Source organism: Crocodylus siamensis, chromosome 5, assembly GCF_052110815.1.
Source record: "Crocodylus siamensis isolate JL-2025a chromosome 5, ASM5211081v1, whole genome shotgun sequence".
Lineage (NCBI taxonomy): Eukaryota > Metazoa > Chordata > Crocodylia > Crocodylidae > Crocodylus > Crocodylus siamensis.
Window position 1 is genome coordinate 206,686,644 of NC_143399.1, and position 22,253 is coordinate 206,708,896.

Below are 22,253 nucleotides of genomic sequence, written 5' to 3' on the forward strand. Positions count from 1 at the left end.
GGAGAGGGGGCCTCGGTGGAGGGGCTGGGGGAGAGGAGCTCGGGGAGATGGAGAGGCTGCCGTGGAGTGCGGGGCGGCGGGTGGGGGGAGGTGGGGGTCAGACTCTGTCCACGAGCTTGGAGATGACCAGGTGTCCTCTGGATCCAGCCCCTTTCTGCCAGAGCGGTGCCGGGCAGGACAGACTGCCAGACGGGCACGGTGCAGCCGATGGCCGGTCAGTGACTCTGCTCTCGCTCCTCTCCAGGTGCTGGTGTGGACAGACGGCTGGCCCTTCCCCGACGGCATCCTGCCCACCCCCGCAGGTGCGTCCCACCTGGGCCACCCACCGGCTCTCGCAGCTGGAGGGCAGAGGCAGCGGGGGGACAGGCTCCGGCGGGGAGGCCGTGCGGGGCATGAAGAGCCCCGGGCCTGGCCTGAGCCGCCCCATGTCCCTGCAGGTCCTTGCACCGAGCCGCTGGGGCTGGGCGACGGCCGGATCCGGGACCAGCAGCTGAGCGCCTCCTCCCACCGGGAAGGCAACCCCCCAGGCGCTGGGCGTCTCAACAGCATGCCCAATATGTATGCCTCTTACCTCCGCCCCCCCTGAACTGCCACGGGGTGACCGGCCGGGGCATGGCCCCGCAAAAGCCCCGGTCACCTCCTCCGGGGTGGAGAGTGGGGCCGGCTCAGCCCAGGGCTGCAGGAGAGCCAGGAGCACTGGGCAGCCAAGCAGCACCCCCCTGGCCCCAGAGGGGCGGGGGGCAATGCCTGGGGGAGCAGATGTGGCACCCTGCCATGGGGCTGGGGGTGCCCAGGGGGTCTGTGCCAGCCCCGTGGGGGACTGGCTGCAGGCAGGGGGTCCCCGAGCACTTGCTCCCCTCCAGGCCCAACATGGAGCTGGGCTGGAGCCCGCTGCCGGACGACCCCAGCCCCTACTTCCAGGTGGACCTGCTGCAGCCCACCTTCGTGAGCGCCGTGGTCACGCAGGGCGGGACACGCTCGGGGGGGTTTGTCACCCGCTACCGCCTGGCCTACAGCTACGACGGCGCGCACTACCGCGACTACGCCCCCCGCGGCGGCCCGGCACAGGTACCCAATAGGCAGCCCTCACCCTCCTCCACGAGGCTCCTGGTGTGATTCTTGGGCCCTGATCCTCCTCTCCTGCGGGGCCCTGATCCTGTCCCACCTCACCCCGAAAGCCGGCCCCACACAGCCCCCTCCTAAGCAGGGCCAAGGTCTCCCCTAACCTCTGCTCTAGCTCCGAGGCAACCCGAACGCCTTCCCCGTTCCTAGGTGCTGGAGGGCAACGCGGACAGCAGCACCCCTGTGCGGCAGGAGCTGAGCCCAGCCATCCTGACCCGCTCCCTGCGCCTCGTGCCCGTGGCGTTTCACCGCGACATCGACCTGCGCCTGGAGCTGCAGGGTTGCCCCTGGGGTAAGGGCCGCTCCCTGGGGCAGGGCAGGCTGGGATCCTGCGTGCAGGCAGGGTCAGCGCAGGGCAGCGGGGACCAGCGTGCAGGCCTGGGCCACGGGTGCAGCAGGCAGGACGGGAGCCCGGGGGACCCGGCACCGGGACTGCCTGCCTGAGCCCATCCTCCTCCTTCCCCTTGCAGGTGCTGCTCCCCCGGGGACCGGACCCGCCAGCCCCTCCGCTGCCTCAGAGCCCGCGGGGACTCCGGCTAGGATGCCCAGCGTAGCCAGCGAGAGCAGCCAGGCCGAGTCCACGGGCAAGCCGATGCCCACAGGAGGTGCAACCGTCCAGAGCCCCTTGCCGGGGACAGCAGCCGGGACTCCGGGGCTGCGGGAGAAGCCTGAGCACACAGGAGCCCCCGCGCTTGCCAGCATCAGCCCCGGTGCGACGGAGCCCCCCACAGCTGTCGTGCCCGGGCTGAGCACCCCCGTGCCCACCACGGGGGCCCCAGGGACCCCCGGGCTGCCCTGGGCACAGGCGACCTCTCCTGGGACGCCGCGCCGGCCGGGAACCACCCCGCCAGCCATGGCTGCGGTGACGGTGTCAGCTGGAGACCGCGGGATGCCTGGGATGCTCACGGGGTCCTCCGTCCCCGGCTGGCCTGGGCTGGCCACCACCCTCCCAGGTAAGCAGGGGCGTGGATTAGCGCCCAGTCTGGCGGGGAGCTGGCCAGGGCCGGGGGGTCCCCACCACTGCCCCTCAAAGCCCCCCCATCCGAAACAGCCTGCAGCGCCGGCTGCCCCCCTTGCACCTGCAGCCGCTGCCTTGGGGTCATCGGCAGCTGAGCGATGCTGTCCCCTTGCATGGGGCCAGAGGAGCAGGCCCATGCCTATGGGTCCAGGGGTAGGCGAGGGGGGAGAGGGGCAGCTGCTTAGAGACCCCAGCCCCCAGCGTTTTCTGCAGTGACCCAGTGCCGCGTGTCCTCCACCGTGGCAGGGCCCCCGCTGCCCCGGCTGCTGTGCACCCAGGGGCAGTTCTCCTGCGAGGTGCTGGGCTGCGTGGATGCGGGCGCCGTGTGCGACGGGCGCGAGGACTGCCTGGACGGCTCCGATGAGTGGCAGTGCGGTGAGTCCGGGGGGGTGCTGCAGTCTGATTTGCTCTCGCCGGGGGTGCAGAGTGGCTGTCGGGGCCCCCCTACCGGTATCGACCCTCTCTCCCCTTGCAGGCGGCCCAGCGCCCTTCACTGTGCCCCCCGTCACCCTGCCGGTGCCCGACGGCCGCCCCGGCGCCTGCTCCCCCAAGCAGTTCCCCTGCGGCAGTGGGGAGTGCTTGCCCCCGGACAAGCGCTGCGACCTGCACCACGACTGCGCCGACGGCTCCGACGAGAGCAGCTGCGGTATGGGCGGCCCCGGGGGGGCGGGCAGCCACGCCTACCCCCGCCTCTCCGGGGGCACGTCCTGCCTGACACCCCCGTCTCTCTCCCCCCACCCAGTCGACTGCATCCTGTCTCCCTGGAGCGGCTGGAGCGAGTGCAGCCGGTCGTGCGGGCTGGGGGTGACCTTCCGGCGCCGGGACCTGCTGCGCCGTGCCCTGCCCGGCGGCCAGTGCGAGCGCAACGAGTTCGACAGTCGCTCCTGCTTCCTCCGCGCCTGCCCAGGTTCCCCCCCCCGGCATGCTGCAGCCCCCTGTCGTCTCCCTGATACCGTCGCGGACCTCCCCGCAGCGTCCCGGCTCCCACGGGTCCCAGCTGGATCAGTGGGGAGTGGGTCACAGGGGCCAGGCCAGCCTGGTGGTCGGGGCGGGGGCCGGGGAAGCTGGTCCCCAGCCGCCGGCCCCATGGCACCTCTCTCCCGGGGGGGCTGCAGTGCACGGTGCCTGGGCCGCGTGGGGCGAGTGGTCGGACTGCGACGCGGAGTGCCGGGGCGGGGTGCGGAGCCGCGCGCGCGGCTGCGCCGACCCCCCGCCCAAGAACGGGGGCCAGGCTTGCCCCGGCGACGCCGTGCAGACAGAGCCCTGCAACCTGCAGCCCTGCGGGGACGCCCGCGGTGAGAGCCCCGGGGAAAGGGTCGGGGTGGGGGCACAGGCGTGACCGAGGTAGGGGATGGACGGGGATGGGGCTGGGGGCACTGGGCAGGGGGTGCTGAGTGCCAGGAGGGGAGAGCTGCAGGGGGGCCGGGGGTAGCAAGGGGGCACAGCTAGGGTGTCTCCGCCTCACCTGCTGGCCCCCGGCCCCGCTCCTGCCCGTAGACTGCGGCCCGGAGATGGTGTACGTGCAGGCCACGGACTGCGAGAGGGGCCTCGTGGCGCCGTGCCCCCAGGCCTGCCGCGACCTGGGCGCCCAGCGGAGCTGCCAGAGCCCCTGCGTGGAGGGTGAGCGGCACTGGGGCCCGCGGGCCAGGCCGGGTTGTTCGGGGGAGCAAGAACTCAGGTGTCCCCCCACTGTTCGATGCATCCTCTCCCTCCCCCTTGGCGGGAGCAGACGTGGGGGTGTCCCCCTGGGCACAGGCTGTGCTGGAGGTGCCCTGCGTGGCACCAGTCCCCCTTGTCCCTGCCCTGGGGTCTGCGGGGTTTCTCCCGTGCCTGCACCTGCAGGAGCCCACCCCGCTGCGCCAGGCCCGGCGGGTGGGTGCTCACTGTGTCTCGTGGGCCTCGGCAGGCTGCCGGTGCCCCCCCGGGCTCTTCCTGCAGGACGGCGGCTGCGTGAATGTCAGCCAGTGCCACTGCCACGTGGGCCCCGAGCCGCGCCGTCCCGGGGAGATGTTTCTGCGTGACAACTGCAGCCAGTGGTGAGGCACCACAGGGCTCGGCTCCTGCCCACTGCACCTGGCCTCACTGCACCCTGCGCGTTGTCCCCTGCCCACTGCACCTGGCCCTACTGCACATGCTGCTTGCTGCACACTGCCCGCCGTGTGTGATGCCCCCAGCTCCGCTGCATGCTGTGCATTGTACCCTGCTGGCACCGTTCCCCAGTCACACTGCACATTGCCCTACTGCACACTGCAACCTGTTGGCACTGCACTCAGCCCTGCTGCCCATTGCACCTTGCCCCGCTGCCCCCTGCCCTACTGCACACTGCAGCATATCTGCAGAGCACCTGGCCACACGGCACCCTGTGCGTTATACCCTGCTGACACTGTCCCCTGCCCCACTGCACATTGTCTCCTGCCACGATGCCCCTGCCACACTGCACACTGCACATGCCTGCACTGCCCGCCCCTGCCCACTCACAGCACAGGGCTGCCCAGTCCCGCTCCCTGGGTGGCCTGGCTGAGGTGTGGTCACTGGGCGCTCCCTGCCCTGCCGTGTGCATGCTCACCGCACTGCTAGTGCCCTGAAAGCCCCCTCAGGCCAGGGTGGAGGACCCCCTGGTGGGGGGCACCCCCGGCTGTGCTGACCCCACACCCCATACGGCATCTCGCGGAGCTCTTTGCCTCTTGGGCACAGGCTTAGCAGGAGCCAGGCACCCCCAAGCCTGGAAGGGAGGGAGTGGGGGTGAGAAGTGAGAGAGGGTCCAGAAGCAGCGATAAATATGATCCAGAGCTTGGAAGGCAAGTCCTAGGAGGAGAGACTGGAGGGGCTGAGCAGGTTCAGCTGGTGGGAAGGGGCGCGGCCTCGGCCTGGGGTCTCTGGAGCATCTCTGAGCCCCCCTGGCCGTGGCAGGACACTGCCAGCCCTCGTCTCCCGGCTTCACGTGGGGCGAGTTTGGGGGCTATGGGTGTCTGGGCAATGACCTGTTGCTATTGCTGGGTGTCTGGTGGCTGTGCACAGAGCTATTGCTTCTCTGGGTGAGACAAAGCTATACCTGTGCTGGTGCTGCCCGGGGCAGGCATGTTCCCGTGCCCCCACCTGCCCCATGCCACTGCCAAAGCCCCGCTCTGCTCTGACCCCTGACCCAGGTTGCCTTTGCCCTTCTCCCCCTAACCCCATCTGTGTCCTCTGCAGCGTGTGCCTGGACGGCGTGGTCACGTGCGACTCCGTGCCCTGCCCCGTGCCCTGCGGCTGGTCGGCCTGGTCGGCCTGGACGCCCTGCGACCGCAGCTGTGGCGTCGGCATGCAGGAGAGGTTCAGGTGTGCCCGGGGGACGCAGCTCCGGGCCCTGGGGACTCTCGCGGTGGGTGGGGAGCAGAGCCAGCATCCCCCCTGGGACATCAGGTGACGGTTCTCCGTGGCTCGGGGAGCCCTAGGGAAGAGATGGAGCCGTGCTGGCCGGGGGGAGCTCGGAGCTGCCCCCACGTCCCACTGCCACCGGGGTGGAGGAGGGGAACAGGGTCAGCAGGAGGGTGCTACTGACCCCCTCCTCCCCACAGGTCGCCCTCCAACCCCGCTGCAGCAAACGGCGGGGCCCCCTGCGATGGGGACGCCCAGGAGGTGCGGGAGTGCCACACGCCCTGCCCCGCTGGTACGTACGTGTTGCTGGGGGCTGCGTGCCGGCCGGGGGGTGGCGACACCAGGTCAGCTGTCAGCAGTGGGGGCGATAGCGCACCCGGGGGGGACCCAGCAGTCCAGGCGGCCCTGCTTCAGTGCAGCCCCCAGCACCCTCCACCCCAGCCGGTCCTAGGGGGCCTGCTGCCTCCCACCCCCTTGCGTGCGTGGTGCAGCTGTGTCCCCTGGCACCAGCACTGACCCTCTCCCTCCCTCATGATGCTCCCAGAGCCGCCCGGGCCCTGGAGCGCCTGGACCCCGTGGTCGCCCTGCTCCAAGACCTGCTTCTACGACGTGGACCGAGTCGGGGTGCGGAAGCGCTTCCGCCACTGCAACGGCACCGGGGAGCTCAGCGCAGGGGGCAGCTGCCAGGGGCCGTCCGTGCAGGAGGAGCCGTGTGACACGCCGCCCTGCCCCGGTGAGTGCCGCTGGGGGCAGGAAGGCACCGAGACCCAGGGGAGGACGGGAGGGGTCGCTGGCGTGGCAGCGTGGCCCCAAGGATGGGACGTGCTCCTGGGTAGTGGTGCTCCACCCTGGCTGGGGGGTCCTGGCTCCATCCTGCCCCCTTCACCCCAACACTGCGGAGGCTGGGGACCTTCCAACCTCTCACCCCTCGTGCTGCTGGCTCTCCCCGGCAGTGGAGGGCGTCTGGACCCCGTGGACGGCCTGGTCCGCCTGCTCAGCCGCCTGCGACTCCGGCGTCCAGACCCGCAACCGGACCTGCTCCAACCCGGCCTACGGCGGGCCCGAGTGCTCGGGGCCCCTGGTCCAGACCCGCGACTGCAACACGCAGCCCTGCAAGGGTACGGGGATGGGGCTGGGCAGAGGGCACGTTCACCCCCGTGGCTGGGAGATGCCCTAGGGAGGGGCAGGCCTCTGGGGCACGATGGAGCGAGTGCCCATGCCCCCCCTGCCCACAGTGCTGTGCCCGGAAAACATGGTGTACCGCACGGCCGAGGAGTGCCAAGAGCACGGCGGCGCTTGCCCGCGGCTCTGCCTGGACCAGGACGTCGGTGTGGAGTGTGCCGCGCATTGCTACGACGGCTGCTACTGCCCTGCCGGGCTCCGGCTGCTCAACGACACCTGCGTGCCACCCACCGCCTGCCCCTGCCACCACCAGGGCCTGCTCTACCCACCTGGCACCACTGCCCCACTCGACGCCTGCAACAACTGGTAGGTGCCGGTGGCCCGGGGACCCTGGCTGGGGCTGGATTCGAGGCACGAATGCGCCATGGGTTGATAAAGGGGCATCGTGAGACTTTCTGTCTTGTTCGCGATTTCCGCCTTCCTCATCCCTGATGTGTTGTTGGCAATTTTTGATGGCTGTGGGGCGTGGGGCTGATCCCAGACCTCTGCAGCTGCTGGGGTCAGCTGACCGGCTCTGTCTCCTCCACAGCACCTGCATCTCTGGGGAGATGGTGTGCGGCACGGAGCCTTGTCCAGGTAACATCCAGCCCTGGCCCTGCCCTGGCCAGGCTACGGCGCTCTCCAAGGCGGGTGCTCAGGGCTGGGTGGGGACAGGAAGGTGCAATGCCAGGGCGCTGGGTCCAGGCCAGCCCCAGCTGCCACGTGGTGCAGTCTGGTCCCTCAGGGTCCCCAGGGATCCCCAGGGGTGGGTCCCTAATGCCATTGCCCCCTTGCAGTGGACTGCGGTTGGAGCAGCTGGACGGCGTGGAGCTCCTGCAGCCGTAGCTGCAACGTGGGCACGCAGCGGCGGTACCGCGCTGCCTCCCAGCCGCCCGCCGCCTTTGGGGGCCGCGAGTGTCCGGGCCCCAGCGTGGAGGTCACCTTCTGCAGCCTGCAGCCCTGCAAGGGTGCGTGAGCCAGCGCAGCTGCCAGGGAGACCCCCCTGCTCCGGCCGGGGGGCACAGGCGGTCTGTGGGGTCGGGGGTCCTGGGGGGTGGGTGCGGACCCCGAGAGGCGTGGTGGGACCTGCCTGGTCCCGGCATGCCTGAGCGGTGCCCATTCTGCGCAGATGTGGGGGCGGAGTGGGGCCCCTGGTCCGAGTGCTCGGTGCCCTGCGGGGGCGGCTACCACAACCGCACGCGGGCCAGCGCCACCCTCCACCGGGTCGAGTTTGCCACCTGCAACCTCCAGCCCTGTGCCGGTGAGGCCCTGTCTGTCTGTCTGTCTGTCTGAGCCCCTGGCTCCACCAAACCCAGCTCCGGAGCCTCCTCCCAGCTCCATGCCCATCTCCTCCGGCTCATGCCCCCTCCTTGGCCATCGGAGAAATGCAGCCAGGACACCCCCCTTTCGCCTCTGGCCCCAGTGTCCCATGCACGGCCGGCACCGCGAGGGCCTTGCCAGCTTGGGGCACTTGCCAGCCCCGCCAAGACGCTTGCTCGTGCCCTCTCCCATCTCCCCGCTTTCACCCCACGCCAGGCGAGACGCCCGGCGTCTGCCCGGACGGGAAGGTCTGGCAGGAGTGCGGCGACGTGCCGGCCTCGTGCGCGGAGCTGAGCGCGGCGTTCCCGGCCAACGGGACTTGCCGCGCCAGCTGCTACTGCCCCCCCGGTGCCGTCCTGCTGGTGAGTAAGGGGCCGTGCTGGATGTGGCCGTGGGGGCAGCAGGTGGAAGAGAGGCCCTGCCCCGCCTGCTGCCCCCGCGGGGTCCCGCCGCCCGGTCTGGGGTCCCAGCGAAGACGCGTGGGGGGCTGGGATGTCCAACGTGCCGTGTGCCCGCAGGACAACGCATGCGTGGCGGCGTCCGAGTGCCCGTGCACCGAGGCCGGCGTGCTGTACCGCCCCGGCGACACCGTGACCAGGGGCTGTGAGAGCTGGTCAGTGCGCCCTGCCCGCGGCTCCCCACACCCCTGTCCCGTGTCCTCCAGGGCTGACCCCTGCTCTGTCCCTCCCCCAGCTCCTGCGTGTCCGGCCGCGTCTCCAACTGCTCCCGCGGGCCCTGCGGGCACGGTAAGGCAGAGCGGGGCATCTTGGAGCCCAGGGAAAGTGGGTGCCCCCCAATCTGGTGCCCCCAGAAGCAGATGGTCCCACTGCCTGGACCCCCTCGCTCATGGGGACCCAAAGACTCTGTCCCACTTGTGCCCACCCTGCTCCTGGCCTGCCCTGGGTCACCAGGCAGCCCCTACCACCCCACGGCCCTAGCCCGGCTCTACTCCCTGAACTCAGCACCCATGACCCGCCAGCACTCCCCCCCAGGCAGGGACCAGAGGCACCCAGGCCCCCACCCCCGGGCTCTCCCTGCGGGGGAGCGTTGCAGCCTGGGACGGGTCTGGGAAGACCCTCTCTGGTCCCTGGGGTGCAGGGAGCTGCCAGCCTCCCTGCAGTGGTGCCCCCGCTTCCCCCCAGCGAACGGCAGCTGGTCGGAGTGGACGCCCTGGAGCGAGTGCTCGGCCTCCTGCGGGCTGGGCCTCCAGAACCGGTACCGCTTCTGCACGGACCCCACGCCTGCCGGCACCGGGCTGCCCTGCCCGGGCCCCGAGGGCGAGGTGCAGCCCTGCCACCGCCAGCCCTGCTCCCGTGAGTGCCCCGGGCTGAGCTGGGGGGGTGGTCTCTGGGTCCTCTCTGCATGGCTGGGGTTGGCGGGGGGAGGCCCCCCACCAGGGGCACGCACCCCCCGCTCTGCGCGCAGGGGCTGACGGCAGTGCCTATGCCAGGGATTGGGGGCTGGGGTGCCTGGAGCCCCTGGGGCGAGTGCACCCGGAGCTGTGGCGGGGGCCTGAGGACCCGGACCCGCGGCTGCGACAACCCTCCGCCCCAGGGCCAGGGCGACTACTGCGAGGGGACCCCCACCCAGGTGGAGGCCTGCCACCCCCACGACTGCCCCGGTGAGTGGGGCTGGGCTGGCGGGTGGTGATGCTGGGGGGGTGCGGGGTTGCAATGGGGGCATCCAGCAGGGCAGGGCGGGGGTGCCAGAAAAGGATGCTCTGCTCTTCCACCCTTGCAAGTGGGCTGGAGGAGTCACCCCCAGCCGGGCAGAGGGCTGTGGGGTGGGAGTCCCCGGGGTGCCGTGGGCCCCGCCCTCACACCCTGCCTCCCCGCACCCGCAGCGCTGGAGTGCGCAGTTGTGGAGGGCTCCGTGTACAGCCGCTGCGGCCCCTCCTGCCCCCGTTCCTGCGACGACATCTCGGTAAGAGCCCCAGGGTGGCACCCCACACCGCTGCCTCCCCCGCTCTGGACGCCGTGATCCCCCAGCGCGTCGGGGGTGCTGCGGCCTGGGAGCCCGGTCCCCTCCTGACCGTGCCCCGTGTGCCCAGCACTGCGTCTGGAGCTGCGAGCCCGGCTGCTACTGCACCCACGGGCAGGTGCTGAGCGAGAACGGCACGGCCTGCGTCGACCCGCGGGACTGCACCTGCCTGGACCTGCTCAGCGGCCGCCGGCACCTGCCCGGCCAGACCGTGCCCCGGGGCGATGGCTGCAATCACTGGTGAGGGGCTGGGGCAGGGGTAAGGGAGCCTGGAGACCACCTTTAGCATGCCCTGGTGCTTTGCTTCCTGTCCCAAACCCCGGGTCGCGCTCTGGAGATGCCCCCGGGCTGCAGCTCAGCCGGCCTCGTAGAACCAGGGGTGCTGGCTCCATGCCGCGGCTGGGCCCGCACCCCTGGCCTCACTGCCCTCGCCTCCCTGCCCCAGCACCTGCACCGGGGGGAAGATGCTCTGCACCAGCCTGCCCTGCCCAGGTGAGGAGCCAGGAGGGTCTCGCTACCGCAGGGGCGGGGGATGAGGTGCCCTGCAAGTGGTGGGGAGATGGGCTGGGGGGATCCTGGAGGCAGGAGGGGGCCTGGGGGGGCTCCAGGGGAGAGTGTGGGGAGTCGGCGCCCCCCCACGGATAGGCTGCGGGGGACGGAGGGTCCCTGGGGTGGCCCATGCCAACCCCTGCCCGGCTCTCCGTCCCCCAGTGCCCGGCGCCTGGTGCGACTGGTCCCCCTGGACCCCCTGCTCGAGGACGTGCGGCAGCGAGGCCACGACGCGGTACCGCGCCTGCGCCTGCCCCCAGCCCCAGCACGGCGGCTCCGACTGCGCCGGGGACCAGGAGCGCCACGGGGACGCCGGCGTCCAGCTGCAGCGCCAGGACTGCCCCTCTGCCACCTTCTGCCCAGGTGCCGGCCCCCCTCCCCAGGGCCCTGGCTGCATGGGACCCCGGGGGTACCCGGGGCATGGGGCGGAGACCCGTGTCCCCCCCTGCCCCCCCCCGAGGCCCCAGCTGAGCAAGGAGGGGCGGCCGGGGCGGCTCTGGGTCTCACGCCTTGTCCTGCTGGCAGTGGATGGCGGCTGGAGCTCCTGGGGCCCCTGGTCGCCCTGCGACGCCTGCGGCGGGGAGTCGACGCGCGGCCGGGATTGCAGCAGCCCCCCTGCCCGCTTCGGGGGCAAGCTGTGCCCCGGGGAGGCCTGGCAGAGCCGGCCGTGCCACGACGGGGCCACCGCCTGCGAAGGTGAGACGTCGGCTGGCCCACGGGGACCGATCTGCTCCCCCATCCCAGGCCCCGGTCTCTGCCCTGGCACCAGCGACAGCCGGGCCGGTCTCCCGGCTCAGCCCGGGGCCGTGGGACGCTGCGATGAAGCCTCGCCCCTGCGGGCCCTGCGGCAGCACGCCGCGGGTACCCGCATCCACCTGCCCCGCTGGGCGCTGACCCCCATGCCCTCCCTCAGGCTGCGGCGGGGGGCAAGTGCCCTTCTCCTGCGGGAAGCCGTGTCCCCGCTCCTGCGAGGACCTGCAGGCCGACGCCGGCTGCCTGGAGAGCGCGCGGTGCCAGCCCGCCTGCGGCTGTCCCGAGGGGCGGCTGCTGCAGGACGGGGCCTGCGTGAGCCCGGGGCAGTGCCGCTGCAAGTACCAGAGCGGCTCGGGGGGTGAGTGGCCCCGGGCCCGGGGCAGCAGGGGTCGGAGGCCCGGGGGTCCAGACTGGGGGGTTTCCCTTTCCTCCGCAGCAGGGGCATGGCTTGGGCCCGGCGTCTCTGAAGCATCCAAGCCCCGCTTTGCAGCAGCAGGATGTTGGCGGCTGCGGCCCCTTTGCTTTCCGGGGGGCAGGGCAGGGGCGGGGGTATACCTGGGGTGACTGTTGCGCGGCTCCGAGGCCGGACACGAGTTTTGTCTGGGCTGGTTTGGACGGGGCGTGGACTGGACGTGACCCCGCAGCTCCCTGCCAGCTCTGCGTCGTTGTGACGCTGATCCTGGAGGCAGGGTTAGGGGGTCCTGCGCCAGCCCTGGCCTGGCAGGAAGGGAGCAGCGGGGTCCAAGCCCCCAACCTGAGACAAGTGGGGTAGGGGGACGGCGCGGCGAGACGCTGTTGGGTTGCAAGCAGAGGTCCGGCTTGCACTTCGCCCCGTGCCTGGGGTGCAGCAGCTATGGGGGCCGGCGGAGGAAGGGGCACTGGGATGACGTCTCCCGTGTCCGCACCCACAGGGACCCCCGAAGACCGGACCTTGCCAGGCTGGGCCGGCCCTGCCCCCTGGGAATACGTGCAGCCCGGGGAGACGGTGCACGGGCCCTGCCAGAACTGGTGAGTGCTGGGGGGCAGCTGAGCCCTGACCCGAGGGGGCAGTAGCGAGGCAGGTGCCCCAGGGGCTGTGGCTGGGCGGGGGGGCGGCCAGCTCCCAGCACATCCCTGTGGACTCGGGGGGCGGCTGCCGGATGCAGGCAGCGTGGGATAACGAGCCCCCCCGCCCCCCCGCAGCACGTGCGAGGACGGGCACCTGTGGTGCCGCGCCGACCCTGCCTGCCCGCTGGACGGGCGCTGGGGCGCCTGGGGGCCGTGGTCGCCCTGCTCCCACCGCTGCCGGGAGGGCGCCCAGGTCCGCGTCCGAGCCTGCGACAACCCCGCGCCCCAGCGCGGGGGCCGGGGCTGCGCCGGGGGCAGCCAGCAGCAGAGAGCCTGCCGGGGACAGCTGCCCTGCGAAGGTGACGGGGCAAAGGGCACGGGGCTGAGCATGGATGAGAGCTGCAGGGCGAGGGGTGGGGGGTCTGCAGGGGGTCAAGCCACATCTGTGGTAGGATGCAAAATAGGGAGCCCCGTCGCACCGGGCACGTTTAGCTCGGGTCGCTGCACCGGCCTAGAGCGCTTGGAGCTGCACGTGTGTAAGAGGCCGCGTGTGCCAGAGACGTTCCCATCTCAGCGGGCAGCACCCAGGGAAAGGGGGAAACTGAGGCTGGGAGGGCTGTGCAAGGGGCCAGGGGGCAGAGCTGGGATGGTCTCGGGGCAGCGGGTCATCCTGGGGAGCCTCATCTTACCATCCCGCCCCCGCTTTGCATGTCCCAGAGGAGGCACCATGGAGCGCGTGGTCCCCGTGGGGCGCATGCAGCGTCACGTGTGGCGGCGGGGAGCAGATCCGCACCCGGGAGTGCCTCCGCCCCGGCTGCCAGGGCCTGTCTGCGCAGAGCAAGACCTGCAACACCCAAGTCTGCCTCGGTGAGTGGCCCCCCGCCCTCCCCTGCTTCCCCTGCCCAGGGGAGCGGGCTCTGAGCGCCCTCTCGGCCCCCCCCAGAGGTGGGCTGCCCGGCGGGGCGGCTGTACCGCGAGTGCCTGCAGGAGGAGGGCTGCCCCTACAGCTGCGCCCACCTGGCCGGACAGATGGACTGCTTCTCAGACGGCTGCGAGGAGGGCTGCCACTGCCCCGCCGGCACCCTGCAGCACCGCGGCGCCTGCCTCCAGGTCAGCCCCCAGCCTAGGGCACCCCGGGGGCGGGAGGGGAGGGGAGGGGAGGGACCACCACATCTTGCCCCGGGACTCTTGCGTTTGCATCCTCTCCTGCGCATGGGGGTTCAGGAAGGGAGCCCCTCTACGCGCGGCTGGGGCTAAGGGGGCTTGCTGAGTTAGACGAGGCCTCGGCATAAAAAGCGACGCGCCGGTTTCTTCTCGTGAACGTTGCAAAGCTGGACGTGAGCGTAACCAGCACGTGCGTCAGGCCGCGGCCGTGCAGAAACACCAATGCTTGGGAGGTTCAGGGGTTGGAGGGCTGGTCCCTGCCTGTTTGCACCCCCACATTGCATGGCAAGGGGTTTCCCCAGAGCTGTGCCATCCGCCCCCCCCGGCAGGAGTGCCCCTGCGTGCTGACCGAGGACATCCTGTGGGCGCTGCAGAACGTCTCCGCGGCCCCTGGGGCCTCGCTGACCACTGTGACCGCCCAGGGCCGCCCCCTCGTGCCTGGCCAGGAGGTGCCGCACCGCAGCGGCCTCCGCTCCGGCTGTAGCAGCTGGTGAGTTGCCGGACACTGGGAGCCACGGGAGGATGGGGCGGTCGTGGGCCCTGCGCCCACGTGCTGGCGCGGCTCCGCTCTGGATCGGCGCGTGGATCCGGGACGTAAAACCACAGCGGCACAGAGATGTCAAGCTGGGAGGGAGCTGCGGGGTTGCATCCAGTCCAAACCCGGCCTACGACAGGGCCAGGCCCGTCCAAAACACCCCGGACAACCCCCGTGCCCGAGCTCAGAGCCACACGCCAGTCACCCCCAGGCATCGCCGTCTCCCCGTGACGCTGGGGCCCTTTCTCGCCTCCCAGCACCTGCCAGCATGGGCAGCTCAACTGCTCCTTCGCCCCGTGCCCGCTGGACGGGGGCTTCGGCGCCTGGAGCCCCTGGACCTCCTGCTCCCGCACGTGCGGCGGGCTGGGAAACATGACGCGGGCACGGAGCTGCACGCGCCCCGCGCCCGCCCACGGGGGCAGGGACTGCGCCGGGCCCCGGACGGACACCAAGTACTGCCAGACGCCCGACTGTGCCGGTGAGCCGGCGCCGGGGGCCGCAGGAGGGTGTCCGGGGAGCCGGGCGGGTGCTGGGGTTGGGGCACGGTGACCCCTGTTCTCTCTTCTCCCCCCTCAGCAGTGGAAGGTCCCACGAAGGAGCCGGTGCCCCGTGTCCCAGGTACAGGGCCACGCTGGGAGCGGGGGGCCGTGAATACCCCTTGCTTGGCTGGGATGCACCCCTCCTTGTCTCCGAGCCTCAGTTTCCCCAGAATGCTCCTCCCCCCGCAAGGTGTGCGCTGGTGGCCTCCAGACCTTCGAGGTCACCCTGTGCTGCCCTGTGTCCCCGTGCCGCAGGGCCCGAGGGGGGCTTCAGCCCCTGGTCGTCCTGGACGCCCTGCTCCCGGACCTGCACCGACCCCGAGCTCCCGGCCCTGAAGACCCGGACCCGGTTCTGCGCGGCGGGAGCCAACTGCACGGGGGAGGCCTTCCAGGAGCGGGCCTGCAACCTGCCCCAGTGCACAGGTCTGGGGGGCTGAGAGGCCTGGGGTGCGGCTCACCTGCGACATGAGCCGGCTGAGCTCAGCTGGCGCACCGGGCTCTGCCCGCTCACAGCCCCAGGTCCTAGTCGGCTCAGGGCAGGCCCGTCGAGCTGCCCCGAGGCTCGGGCACAAAAGACCCCCGCACACGGGGCAGCAGGCACCGTCCCTCGGAGGGGTCCAGGGTGGCTGCACGTGGGGAGCAGGGGTGGATGCAGTCCCTGGGTGTTGCAGCACCCCCCAGCCCATGCACGGCTGCTCACTGGGCCCCGCTGCACCCCACAGACGTGCCCCCGTGCCTGGGCGAGGAGTGTGAGGGCATGAACTGCAGCTGGACGGGCTGGGGCCCCTGGAGCCCGTGCTCGCGCAGCTGTGGCGTGGGGCAGCAGCAACGCCTACGTGCCTACACCCCGCCTGGCCCCGGCGGGCACTGGTGCGAGGGCATCCTCAGCGCCCACGCCGAGCGCCGCTTCTGCAACCTGCAGGCCTGCAGAGGTAGGGGGGCTCACGGCGAGCCTGGGTCTGGCCCTCCGCTCCTCTCCCTGCCTGCAGCCGTGCCGGGCCCGGTTTTGGACGAGCTCCTGGAGGTGCCCGGAGCTGGGCTGGGGGGTGACGGCTCTTCTTCCCCACAGTGGACGGGGCCTGGTCCAGGTGGAGCCCGTGGTCGTGGTGTGACCGCACCTGCGGCGGGGGCCGCTCCGTGCGCAGCCGCACCTGCACCCACCCCCCACCCAAGAACGGCGGGCGCCGCTGCCCCGGGGAGAAGCACCACGTCCGTGTCTGCAACCCACGGCCTTGCGGTAGGGAGCGCGGGGGTCGTGGGCAGGAGCCTGGGACCCCATCTCCAGGGTGTGCTGGAGGGGCCCCCGGGATGCAGTGCAGGTCCTGGGGTCGGGGTCGTGCCGTGCACCCTTGTGAGTCCCCGCAAGCTTACGGCACACTGGGGTCTGTGCGGGATGCAGGCGTCTCAGGGACCTCCTAGGGGGTACGGAGCCAGGTGGGGAAGTCAGACGTGGCTCCCAAGCTCCCCCGTGCTGGGCTGAGCAGCTCTGGCCTGCAGCAAAGGGGCTGGGCTGGGGGTCTGCACCCGTCCCCCCTGCAAGGCAGGGGGAGGCAGGGCCCAGGAGAGGCCCCTGGGCAGGTGCAGGGGCCCTTGTCTGCGTCACCGGCAGAGGCAAGGGCAACCCCAGGGCCCCCCAAGGCAGTCTCTCCCAGCCTGGGGCTACGCTAACGTGTGCCCCCTGCAGAGGAGGGCTGCCCACCGGGCATGGAGATGGTGGACTGCGCCAACAGGTGCCCACGCCACTGCGGGGACCTGCAGGAGGGCATCATGTGCCAGGACGCAGAGGCCTGCGAGCCCGGCTGCCGCTGCCGAGATGGTGGGTGCCTGCAGTGGGGGGGGGGGGGTGGTGGGGTCACTGGCTCTGCTTGGGGTTGGGGGGGCTTGCTCAGGCATTATGCTCCTCCCATTGGTGACACCCCCGTTGGTCACTTGCCCTCTCCCCGGAGTGGGGATAGCAGTGGGATCCCGCGCATGCCCTGCAGGGGACTCGCTATGTGCGGTGCGCGGTATGGGACCTATGACACCCCTCTGAGTAGTGTGGTGCTGCCCAGCAAGAGGCAGCACTGTGTCAGTGCTCACACATGTAGACACATGCATGTATACATGCGCACTCTTGCATATGCCCAAATGCACATTCATACACACAAGCACACAAACGCATGCACACTCACACCCATAAATACACATACATTTACATGTGCATACACACATATACACACATGCACGTGCCTTACCCATACATGCACATGGCCTCGCACGCATATGCACATGCACCACAGCCCAACGTGCATTGCCCTGCAGGGCACAGACAGGCTCCATGTGATCCCAGCAGGCCCTGGCTGCCCCACATCACCTTCCCCTCTGCCCCGCAGGGACCCTGGAGCAGGACGGGGTGTGCGTGCCGGCCCAGCTGTGCGAGTGCACGGACATGCAGGGCCACAGCTGGGCGCCGGGCAGCTTGCGGGACGACGGCTGCAACAACTGCACGTGCACGGGCGGGCGGCTCGTGTGCACCAACCACACGTGCCCACCCTCCCACTGCGCCTGGAGCCGCTGGTCCAGCTGGGCCGAGTGCAGCCTCACCTGCGGCCACGGCCGCCAGAGCCGTTTTAGGTGGGCCCCACCTGCGTGGGCTGGGGGGCACTGGCGTGGGGAGCGTCCAGCCCTTTGGGAGTTGTTTGGCCATGTCCCAGCCACGCTCTCACGCTCTGCCCTCCTTGCTTTCCAGGACACCCACGTCGGGGTCGGAGGCAGCCGAGTGCCAGCAGGAGCAGCTGCAGAGCTGGCCCTGCGCCCCGGGGCCTTGTCCCCCGCTCTGTCCCCTCGCGGGCAGCGACCGGCGCCTGGGGGATACCTGGCTGCAGGGCGAGTGCCAGCAATGGTCAGTGCCACGGGGTCAGGACGGTATCGGGGGCAGCCAGTGCAGCCCCCTGGGAGCCAGGACTCCTGGGTCGTCCCCTCTCTCCCCGCAGCAGGGGGCTAACCCCAACCTGAATGGGGTGGGCTGGGCTGCACTGACCATCCCGCTCTGCCTGCCCCTTCTCCAGCATCTGCACCCCGGAGGGCACCTACTGCCAGGACATCGCCTGTGCGGGTGAGTGCCCCCCATCCCCTCCATCCTGGCTTCTCTCCGCGGCGGGGCCCTACTCACTCCCTGTCCCTCTGCAGTGGATGGTGCCTGGACGCCCTGGTCCCCCTGGTCTGACTGCCCCGTCACCTGCGGCCCCGGCACCCAGATCCGCACCCGGGCCTGCCTCAACCCCCCGCCTCGCAACAACGGCTCCAACTGCGCCGGACCCGAAGCCGAGGCCCAGGACTGCCCCACGCCACCCTGTCCGGGTAAGGACAAGCCCGGGGAAGGTCGGCTGGGTGGCAGCTCTGCGGAGAAGGACCTGGGGGTCTTGGCAGATCCCAAACCCGACGGGTGTCTGTGGCATGGTGCAGCCGTGCCGAAGGCCAGAGCGGTTTTGGGGCTGCATCAATCAGGTGCAAGACACGGGGGGTGCTGGTGTTGGGGACTGGGCTGCACCAATGCTCCTACTAGCACCGTCCCTGCAGGGCCCGGGGGGTCTTGCCCCTCCTCTCAGGATCGGCCCGATGCCGCACTGGGGCAGGAAGGGATTTCCCCCCTGCTCAGACTGGTGCGCGCTGGGGGTTTGCCTCCCTCCTCAACAGGGGCACGGCCTCAGCTCGGGGGTTCTCAAGCGCACTTAACAACCCACATCCCGTTCCTTCGGCGCCAGGGCACGGCCAGCCCTCGCCCCCCGGTGCTCTCCGGGGCAGGTCAGGGTGCACTGGGGCACGGTGCCCATGCGACGTGGCTGCTCATGCAGTGTTGGATAAACCGGTGCAGGCGGGGCAGCTCCCGGCCCGAGCAGGGGGCTGGACGTGCCCCCCAGGGCCCTGCCCACCCGGCTGCCCCGTGACTGCGATTGCTGCCCGCAGGAGCTGAGGAGTGCGCGTGGTCCGGCTGGGGTCCCTGCTCGCGGTCCTGCGGCCCGGGGCTGGCCTCCCGCAGTGGGGTCTGCGCCTGCCCCGCTCCGCAGGACCCCGGCGCCTCCTGCAACCAGAGCATCCGGCAGGAGGTGCAGCCCTGCTACCTGCAGGCCTGCGAAGGTAAGGCCCTGGCAGGGGGGCTCCAGGCAGGGGGGTAGGGGCATCTGCAGTCCGGCTCTGATGCCCGATGGCTGCGTTCATCCACCTGCGGAGGACATCCAGCCAGCACCCCTGTGCGTCCGTCCCCCCACCCCAATGCAGCAGGGCTGAGCTTCCCCAGGAAGACATCCCTCAGCTCTGCAGTAAGGGGGGGGGTGTCCAGGGCACCTTTCTGGCTCCCAGAGTGCTTTGCCAGGATGCAGAGGGGAAACTGAGGCAAAGAGAGAGCTGGGAGGGGCCTCACCCATCGCCGGGCCAGGGGGAGAAGGCCCATGTGCGGCTGTGCTCTCCAGGCAGGACTCCCTGTCCTGGGGTCTCTGCCCAGCTGTCGGGCAGGGAGAAAGCCTCAGCCCTCCAGCTCTGTGCCCCCAGACGCCTGCTCCTGGAGCCCCTGGACGGCCTGGACCCAGTGCTCCTGCAGCTTCCTGGTGCAACAGCGCTACCGCAACCAGTGGGCTGCCGGCGGGGCCGCGGCGGCCGACGCCTGCGTGGGGCTGGACGGCCAGTTCCGCATGTGCGACTACGCCGAGTGCTCCGGTGAGGGGGCTCGGGCATGGGCTGGGGGCTGCAGAGTCCGGGGGGCACACGGAGGGGTTGGGGAAGGCACCAGTGGCATGGGCGCTCCTCCCCGCGCACGGCGTCCCATACATCCATTGTATGGGATGCATCCTCACTCCCCTTGGCCCCCGGCTCACTTTGCCCAGGGTCCCCTGCCCTGCCTGGGGCTCTGGAAGGACCTGGGGGAATGGGTCCATGGCTGCCAAGTGTGGACGCTCACCCATCCTCACCCCCGCAGAGGCCAGCTGTGCGCCGCCCTTCCAGTTTCGGGAGTGCGCCTCGCCCTGCGCCGGGCTCTGCTCCACCCAGCAGCACCAGGACCTGTGCCGGGACCTGCCCCAGTGCCTGCCCGGCTGCTACTGTCCACAGGTGAGCATGGAATGGGGTCGGGCGGTTGCCAGGACCCTAGTGGTATGGAGGGGCTGACATATGAGCAGAAGAGGCCAGGCCTAGTCAGTGTAGAGAAGAGGTGTTTGCAGGGGGAGATGAGAAGAGTTTACAAAATACTAAATGGTGGAGAGGAAGTCAGTAGGGATTGACAGAGCAGGGAGCAATGGGCCCAAGTTGCAGGAAGGGAAGCTGAGGTTAGATATTAGGAAAAACTTTCTCATGAGGGGAGTGGTGAAGCACTGGAACCGGCTACCCAGAGAGGTGCTGGGATCTCCATCCCTGGAGGTGTTTAAGACAAAACCTTGGCCAGGATGATGTAGTTGGGGCTGGTCCTGCTTGGAGAAGGGGTTGGACTAGATGCGACCCCCTGGGGTCCCTTCCACCATCATTTGCTATGAGTCTGAGTCTTTCACGTCACCCAGCGCAGCATTAAAGCGCAGAGCTTGTTGCCACCAGACGTGGCGGGAGATGAGAGCTCAGCCAGATTCACAGGGGGCTGGGCACGCAAAAGGGCATTGGAGGCTGTGGAGCAGGGAGCAAGGGGCACAGCCCCTGCATCACAACATCCTGGACCCTCGATGCTGGAGGCCGCAAGGGAGAGAGGAACGGGGGAAACCCAGCTCAGATCCACTCACTCTCCCTTCAGCCTCCGTGCTCTGCCCGTGTAACACAGACCTGCTTGCAGCTCTAAGGGCCCGTGGGCCCGTGCCCACCAAGAACAACCACGAGCCTCCCTTTCTAAGAGCGAGAGTAGCAGCTGATTTCTTGGGGCAGAGCAAAAGGAGAACAGGGAAGGGAGTGAGGTTCAAAATCAGGCATCCGAAGCTGGGATGCAGCGCACACCGCCCAGCGCCCGCCGGCCCGCCAACGAGTCCAGCGGGCGCTGCCCGAGACGTGAGCGCACGAGGGACACGAAAGCATTCCCGCAGTCCTCAGTGTCCTCCTTCCTGGTCAGAGATGGTGAGGTTGGCAAGCGCCAGGAGCAGGTCGAGCAGAGGTCCCGGGTCGTGGGGAGTGCGGGCACAACGGATTTCTGCTCTGACAGTCCACGGCAGTTCACGGACCTGGGGCACGCCAGCCACGGGCACAGGGAGCGGCACCGGCCTGTGCCGACATGGGACCTGACTGGGGGGCAGGGTGCCATGGGACACAGGGAACGGCCACAGAGAGCAGGGGAGGGGCCGTGGCTGACGCGTGGCCCCTCCCCCACCTCCCCCGGCAGGGCCTGCTGGAGCAGGATGGGGCATGCGTGCCCCCCACGCAGTGCGGCTGCCTGCAGCTGGGCCAGCCCCATGGCCCCACGTACCTGGCGGCAGGAGACACCGTCCTCGTGGGCTGCAAGGAGTGGTGAGCACTAGGGCGGGCTGTGAGGAGCGGGGCTGGGGGGCAAGGCGCGGGGCTCGCGGGACGCTGCTGACCCATGGCCCTGTCTTGCAGTGTGTGCCAGGAGGGTGAGCTGCGCTGCAGCAGCCAGAGCTGCCAGGGTAAGCATCTGCCCCCTCCTGCCCCACCACGGGTCCCTCCCCCGGGGAGCTGAGGCCTGTCGTGAGCTGGAAAGGGCAGTGGGGGCATCTGCACCTCCCCAGATGGCTGGGTCCCGCACCCCCGGCCCAACCTTGGTCGAGCCCGTGCTCATCCGTCTCAGCTCCCCCCTGCCCAGCCGAGCGTGGCACCCCCCCATGGGGTGGGTCGGAAGGCAGTTCGGCCCCATGCCCCTGCCCCTACCTCCTCCCCACGGCCGTGTGTCCCTGGCAGGGCTTCTCCCCCTGAGCGGCTGGACCGAGTGGACGCCCTGCGGTCCTTGCCTGCCCCTGGCAGCGCTGGGCCTGGGCTCCACGGCGCTGGTTGTGGCTCAGGGCAGTGGCTGGCAGGACGGGGAGCCCAGCGTGGCCCTGGCCTCGGTGCAGCAGCGCTACCGCGTGTGCCTGGACCCGCAGACAGGCTCGGCCTGGGCCGGCGAGGCGGCGCTGTGCTCAGCCCAGCTGCAGCAGGAGCGGCTCTGCCCGGACCCCCACATCTGCGATGGTAATGCCAGGCCCAGGGGGGTCCGTGGGGGTGGGACAGGGTCCCTGAGCTGCCCCAGCCCTCGTGGGGCGAGGGTAGCTGGAGCAGGGAGGATCCCCCCTCTCCGCACCTGTGCCGCCATCCCAGACCCGTGCCAGTGGAGCCCCTGGAGCACCTGGAGCCCCTGTCGCGAGCCCTGTAGCGGCGGTTTCCGCCTGCGCCGGCGCCAGCCCCAGCACCTGGCCAGTGCCGAGCAGTGCCGCGGCGCCCGGTCCCAGTCCGAGAGCTGCAACACGGCTGCCTGCCCAGGTAACCCCCCGTCCCGGGGCTGACCAGGGCCCGTCCAGGCTACAGTCCAGGCTGGTGCCGGGGTTTTGGGTCCCTTGCCGTTGGTGGGCACCAGGGGCTGGGTGTGGGACAAGCCTAGCTCCCCTATCCTTCACCCCGGCCGCATGCTGACTCCATGTCCCCTGCCAGGGGAGGAGTGTGAGGACCGGGGCAAGGCCTATGCCCCAAGCTGCGCCAACCGCTGCCCCCGCACCTGCGCCGACCTCTGGGACCACGTGGAGTGTCTGCAGGGCCCCTGCAAGCCAGGTACCCC

The 22,253-nt window shown here is 70.6% G+C and overlaps 1 protein-coding gene across 1 annotated transcript in view; it reads left to right on the top strand.

The window, feature by feature from the left end:
* The window catches only part of LOC149865256 (SCO-spondin-like), a 61,110-nt gene that overhangs the window by 33,974 nt on the left and 4,883 nt on the right, over positions 1 to 22,253 (top strand). Inside the window, exons 48-100 of the mRNA XM_090048035.1 lie at positions 245 to 302; positions 438 to 558; positions 864 to 1,068; positions 1,273 to 1,414; positions 1,593 to 2,075; positions 2,354 to 2,515; positions 2,616 to 2,786; positions 2,883 to 3,047; positions 3,256 to 3,435; positions 3,638 to 3,760; positions 4,047 to 4,176; positions 5,333 to 5,458; positions 5,698 to 5,789; positions 6,042 to 6,230; positions 6,451 to 6,615; positions 6,733 to 6,985; positions 7,209 to 7,255; positions 7,456 to 7,626; positions 7,788 to 7,919; positions 8,195 to 8,340; positions 8,497 to 8,591; positions 8,672 to 8,724; positions 9,121 to 9,291; positions 9,429 to 9,599; positions 9,822 to 9,901; positions 10,029 to 10,198; positions 10,404 to 10,450; positions 10,670 to 10,870; positions 11,033 to 11,203; positions 11,421 to 11,618; positions 12,172 to 12,268; positions 12,443 to 12,666; positions 13,025 to 13,174; positions 13,251 to 13,417; positions 13,801 to 13,961; positions 14,264 to 14,484; positions 14,583 to 14,624; positions 14,801 to 14,968; positions 15,268 to 15,477; positions 15,615 to 15,782; positions 16,230 to 16,361; positions 16,918 to 17,158; positions 17,274 to 17,426; positions 17,593 to 17,639; positions 17,714 to 17,884; positions 18,491 to 18,661; positions 19,073 to 19,237; positions 19,497 to 19,627; positions 20,871 to 20,995; positions 21,086 to 21,132; positions 21,404 to 21,673; positions 21,800 to 21,961; positions 22,130 to 22,246. Of these exons, the coding sequence (XP_089904161.1) occupies positions 245 to 302; positions 438 to 558; positions 864 to 1,068; positions 1,273 to 1,414; positions 1,593 to 2,075; positions 2,354 to 2,515; positions 2,616 to 2,786; positions 2,883 to 3,047; positions 3,256 to 3,435; positions 3,638 to 3,760; positions 4,047 to 4,176; positions 5,333 to 5,458; positions 5,698 to 5,789; positions 6,042 to 6,230; positions 6,451 to 6,615; positions 6,733 to 6,985; positions 7,209 to 7,255; positions 7,456 to 7,626; positions 7,788 to 7,919; positions 8,195 to 8,340; positions 8,497 to 8,591; positions 8,672 to 8,724; positions 9,121 to 9,291; positions 9,429 to 9,599; positions 9,822 to 9,901; positions 10,029 to 10,198; positions 10,404 to 10,450; positions 10,670 to 10,870; positions 11,033 to 11,203; positions 11,421 to 11,618; positions 12,172 to 12,268; positions 12,443 to 12,666; positions 13,025 to 13,174; positions 13,251 to 13,417; positions 13,801 to 13,961; positions 14,264 to 14,484; positions 14,583 to 14,624; positions 14,801 to 14,968; positions 15,268 to 15,477; positions 15,615 to 15,782; positions 16,230 to 16,361; positions 16,918 to 17,158; positions 17,274 to 17,426; positions 17,593 to 17,639; positions 17,714 to 17,884; positions 18,491 to 18,661; positions 19,073 to 19,237; positions 19,497 to 19,627; positions 20,871 to 20,995; positions 21,086 to 21,132; positions 21,404 to 21,673; positions 21,800 to 21,961; positions 22,130 to 22,246 (8,158 nt within the window). The remainder of the gene's footprint in view (positions 1 to 244; positions 303 to 437; positions 559 to 863; positions 1,069 to 1,272; positions 1,415 to 1,592; positions 2,076 to 2,353; positions 2,516 to 2,615; positions 2,787 to 2,882; positions 3,048 to 3,255; positions 3,436 to 3,637; positions 3,761 to 4,046; positions 4,177 to 5,332; positions 5,459 to 5,697; positions 5,790 to 6,041; positions 6,231 to 6,450; positions 6,616 to 6,732; positions 6,986 to 7,208; positions 7,256 to 7,455; positions 7,627 to 7,787; positions 7,920 to 8,194; positions 8,341 to 8,496; positions 8,592 to 8,671; positions 8,725 to 9,120; positions 9,292 to 9,428; positions 9,600 to 9,821; positions 9,902 to 10,028; positions 10,199 to 10,403; positions 10,451 to 10,669; positions 10,871 to 11,032; positions 11,204 to 11,420; positions 11,619 to 12,171; positions 12,269 to 12,442; positions 12,667 to 13,024; positions 13,175 to 13,250; positions 13,418 to 13,800; positions 13,962 to 14,263; positions 14,485 to 14,582; positions 14,625 to 14,800; positions 14,969 to 15,267; positions 15,478 to 15,614; positions 15,783 to 16,229; positions 16,362 to 16,917; positions 17,159 to 17,273; positions 17,427 to 17,592; positions 17,640 to 17,713; positions 17,885 to 18,490; positions 18,662 to 19,072; positions 19,238 to 19,496; positions 19,628 to 20,870; positions 20,996 to 21,085; positions 21,133 to 21,403; positions 21,674 to 21,799; positions 21,962 to 22,129; positions 22,247 to 22,253) is intronic.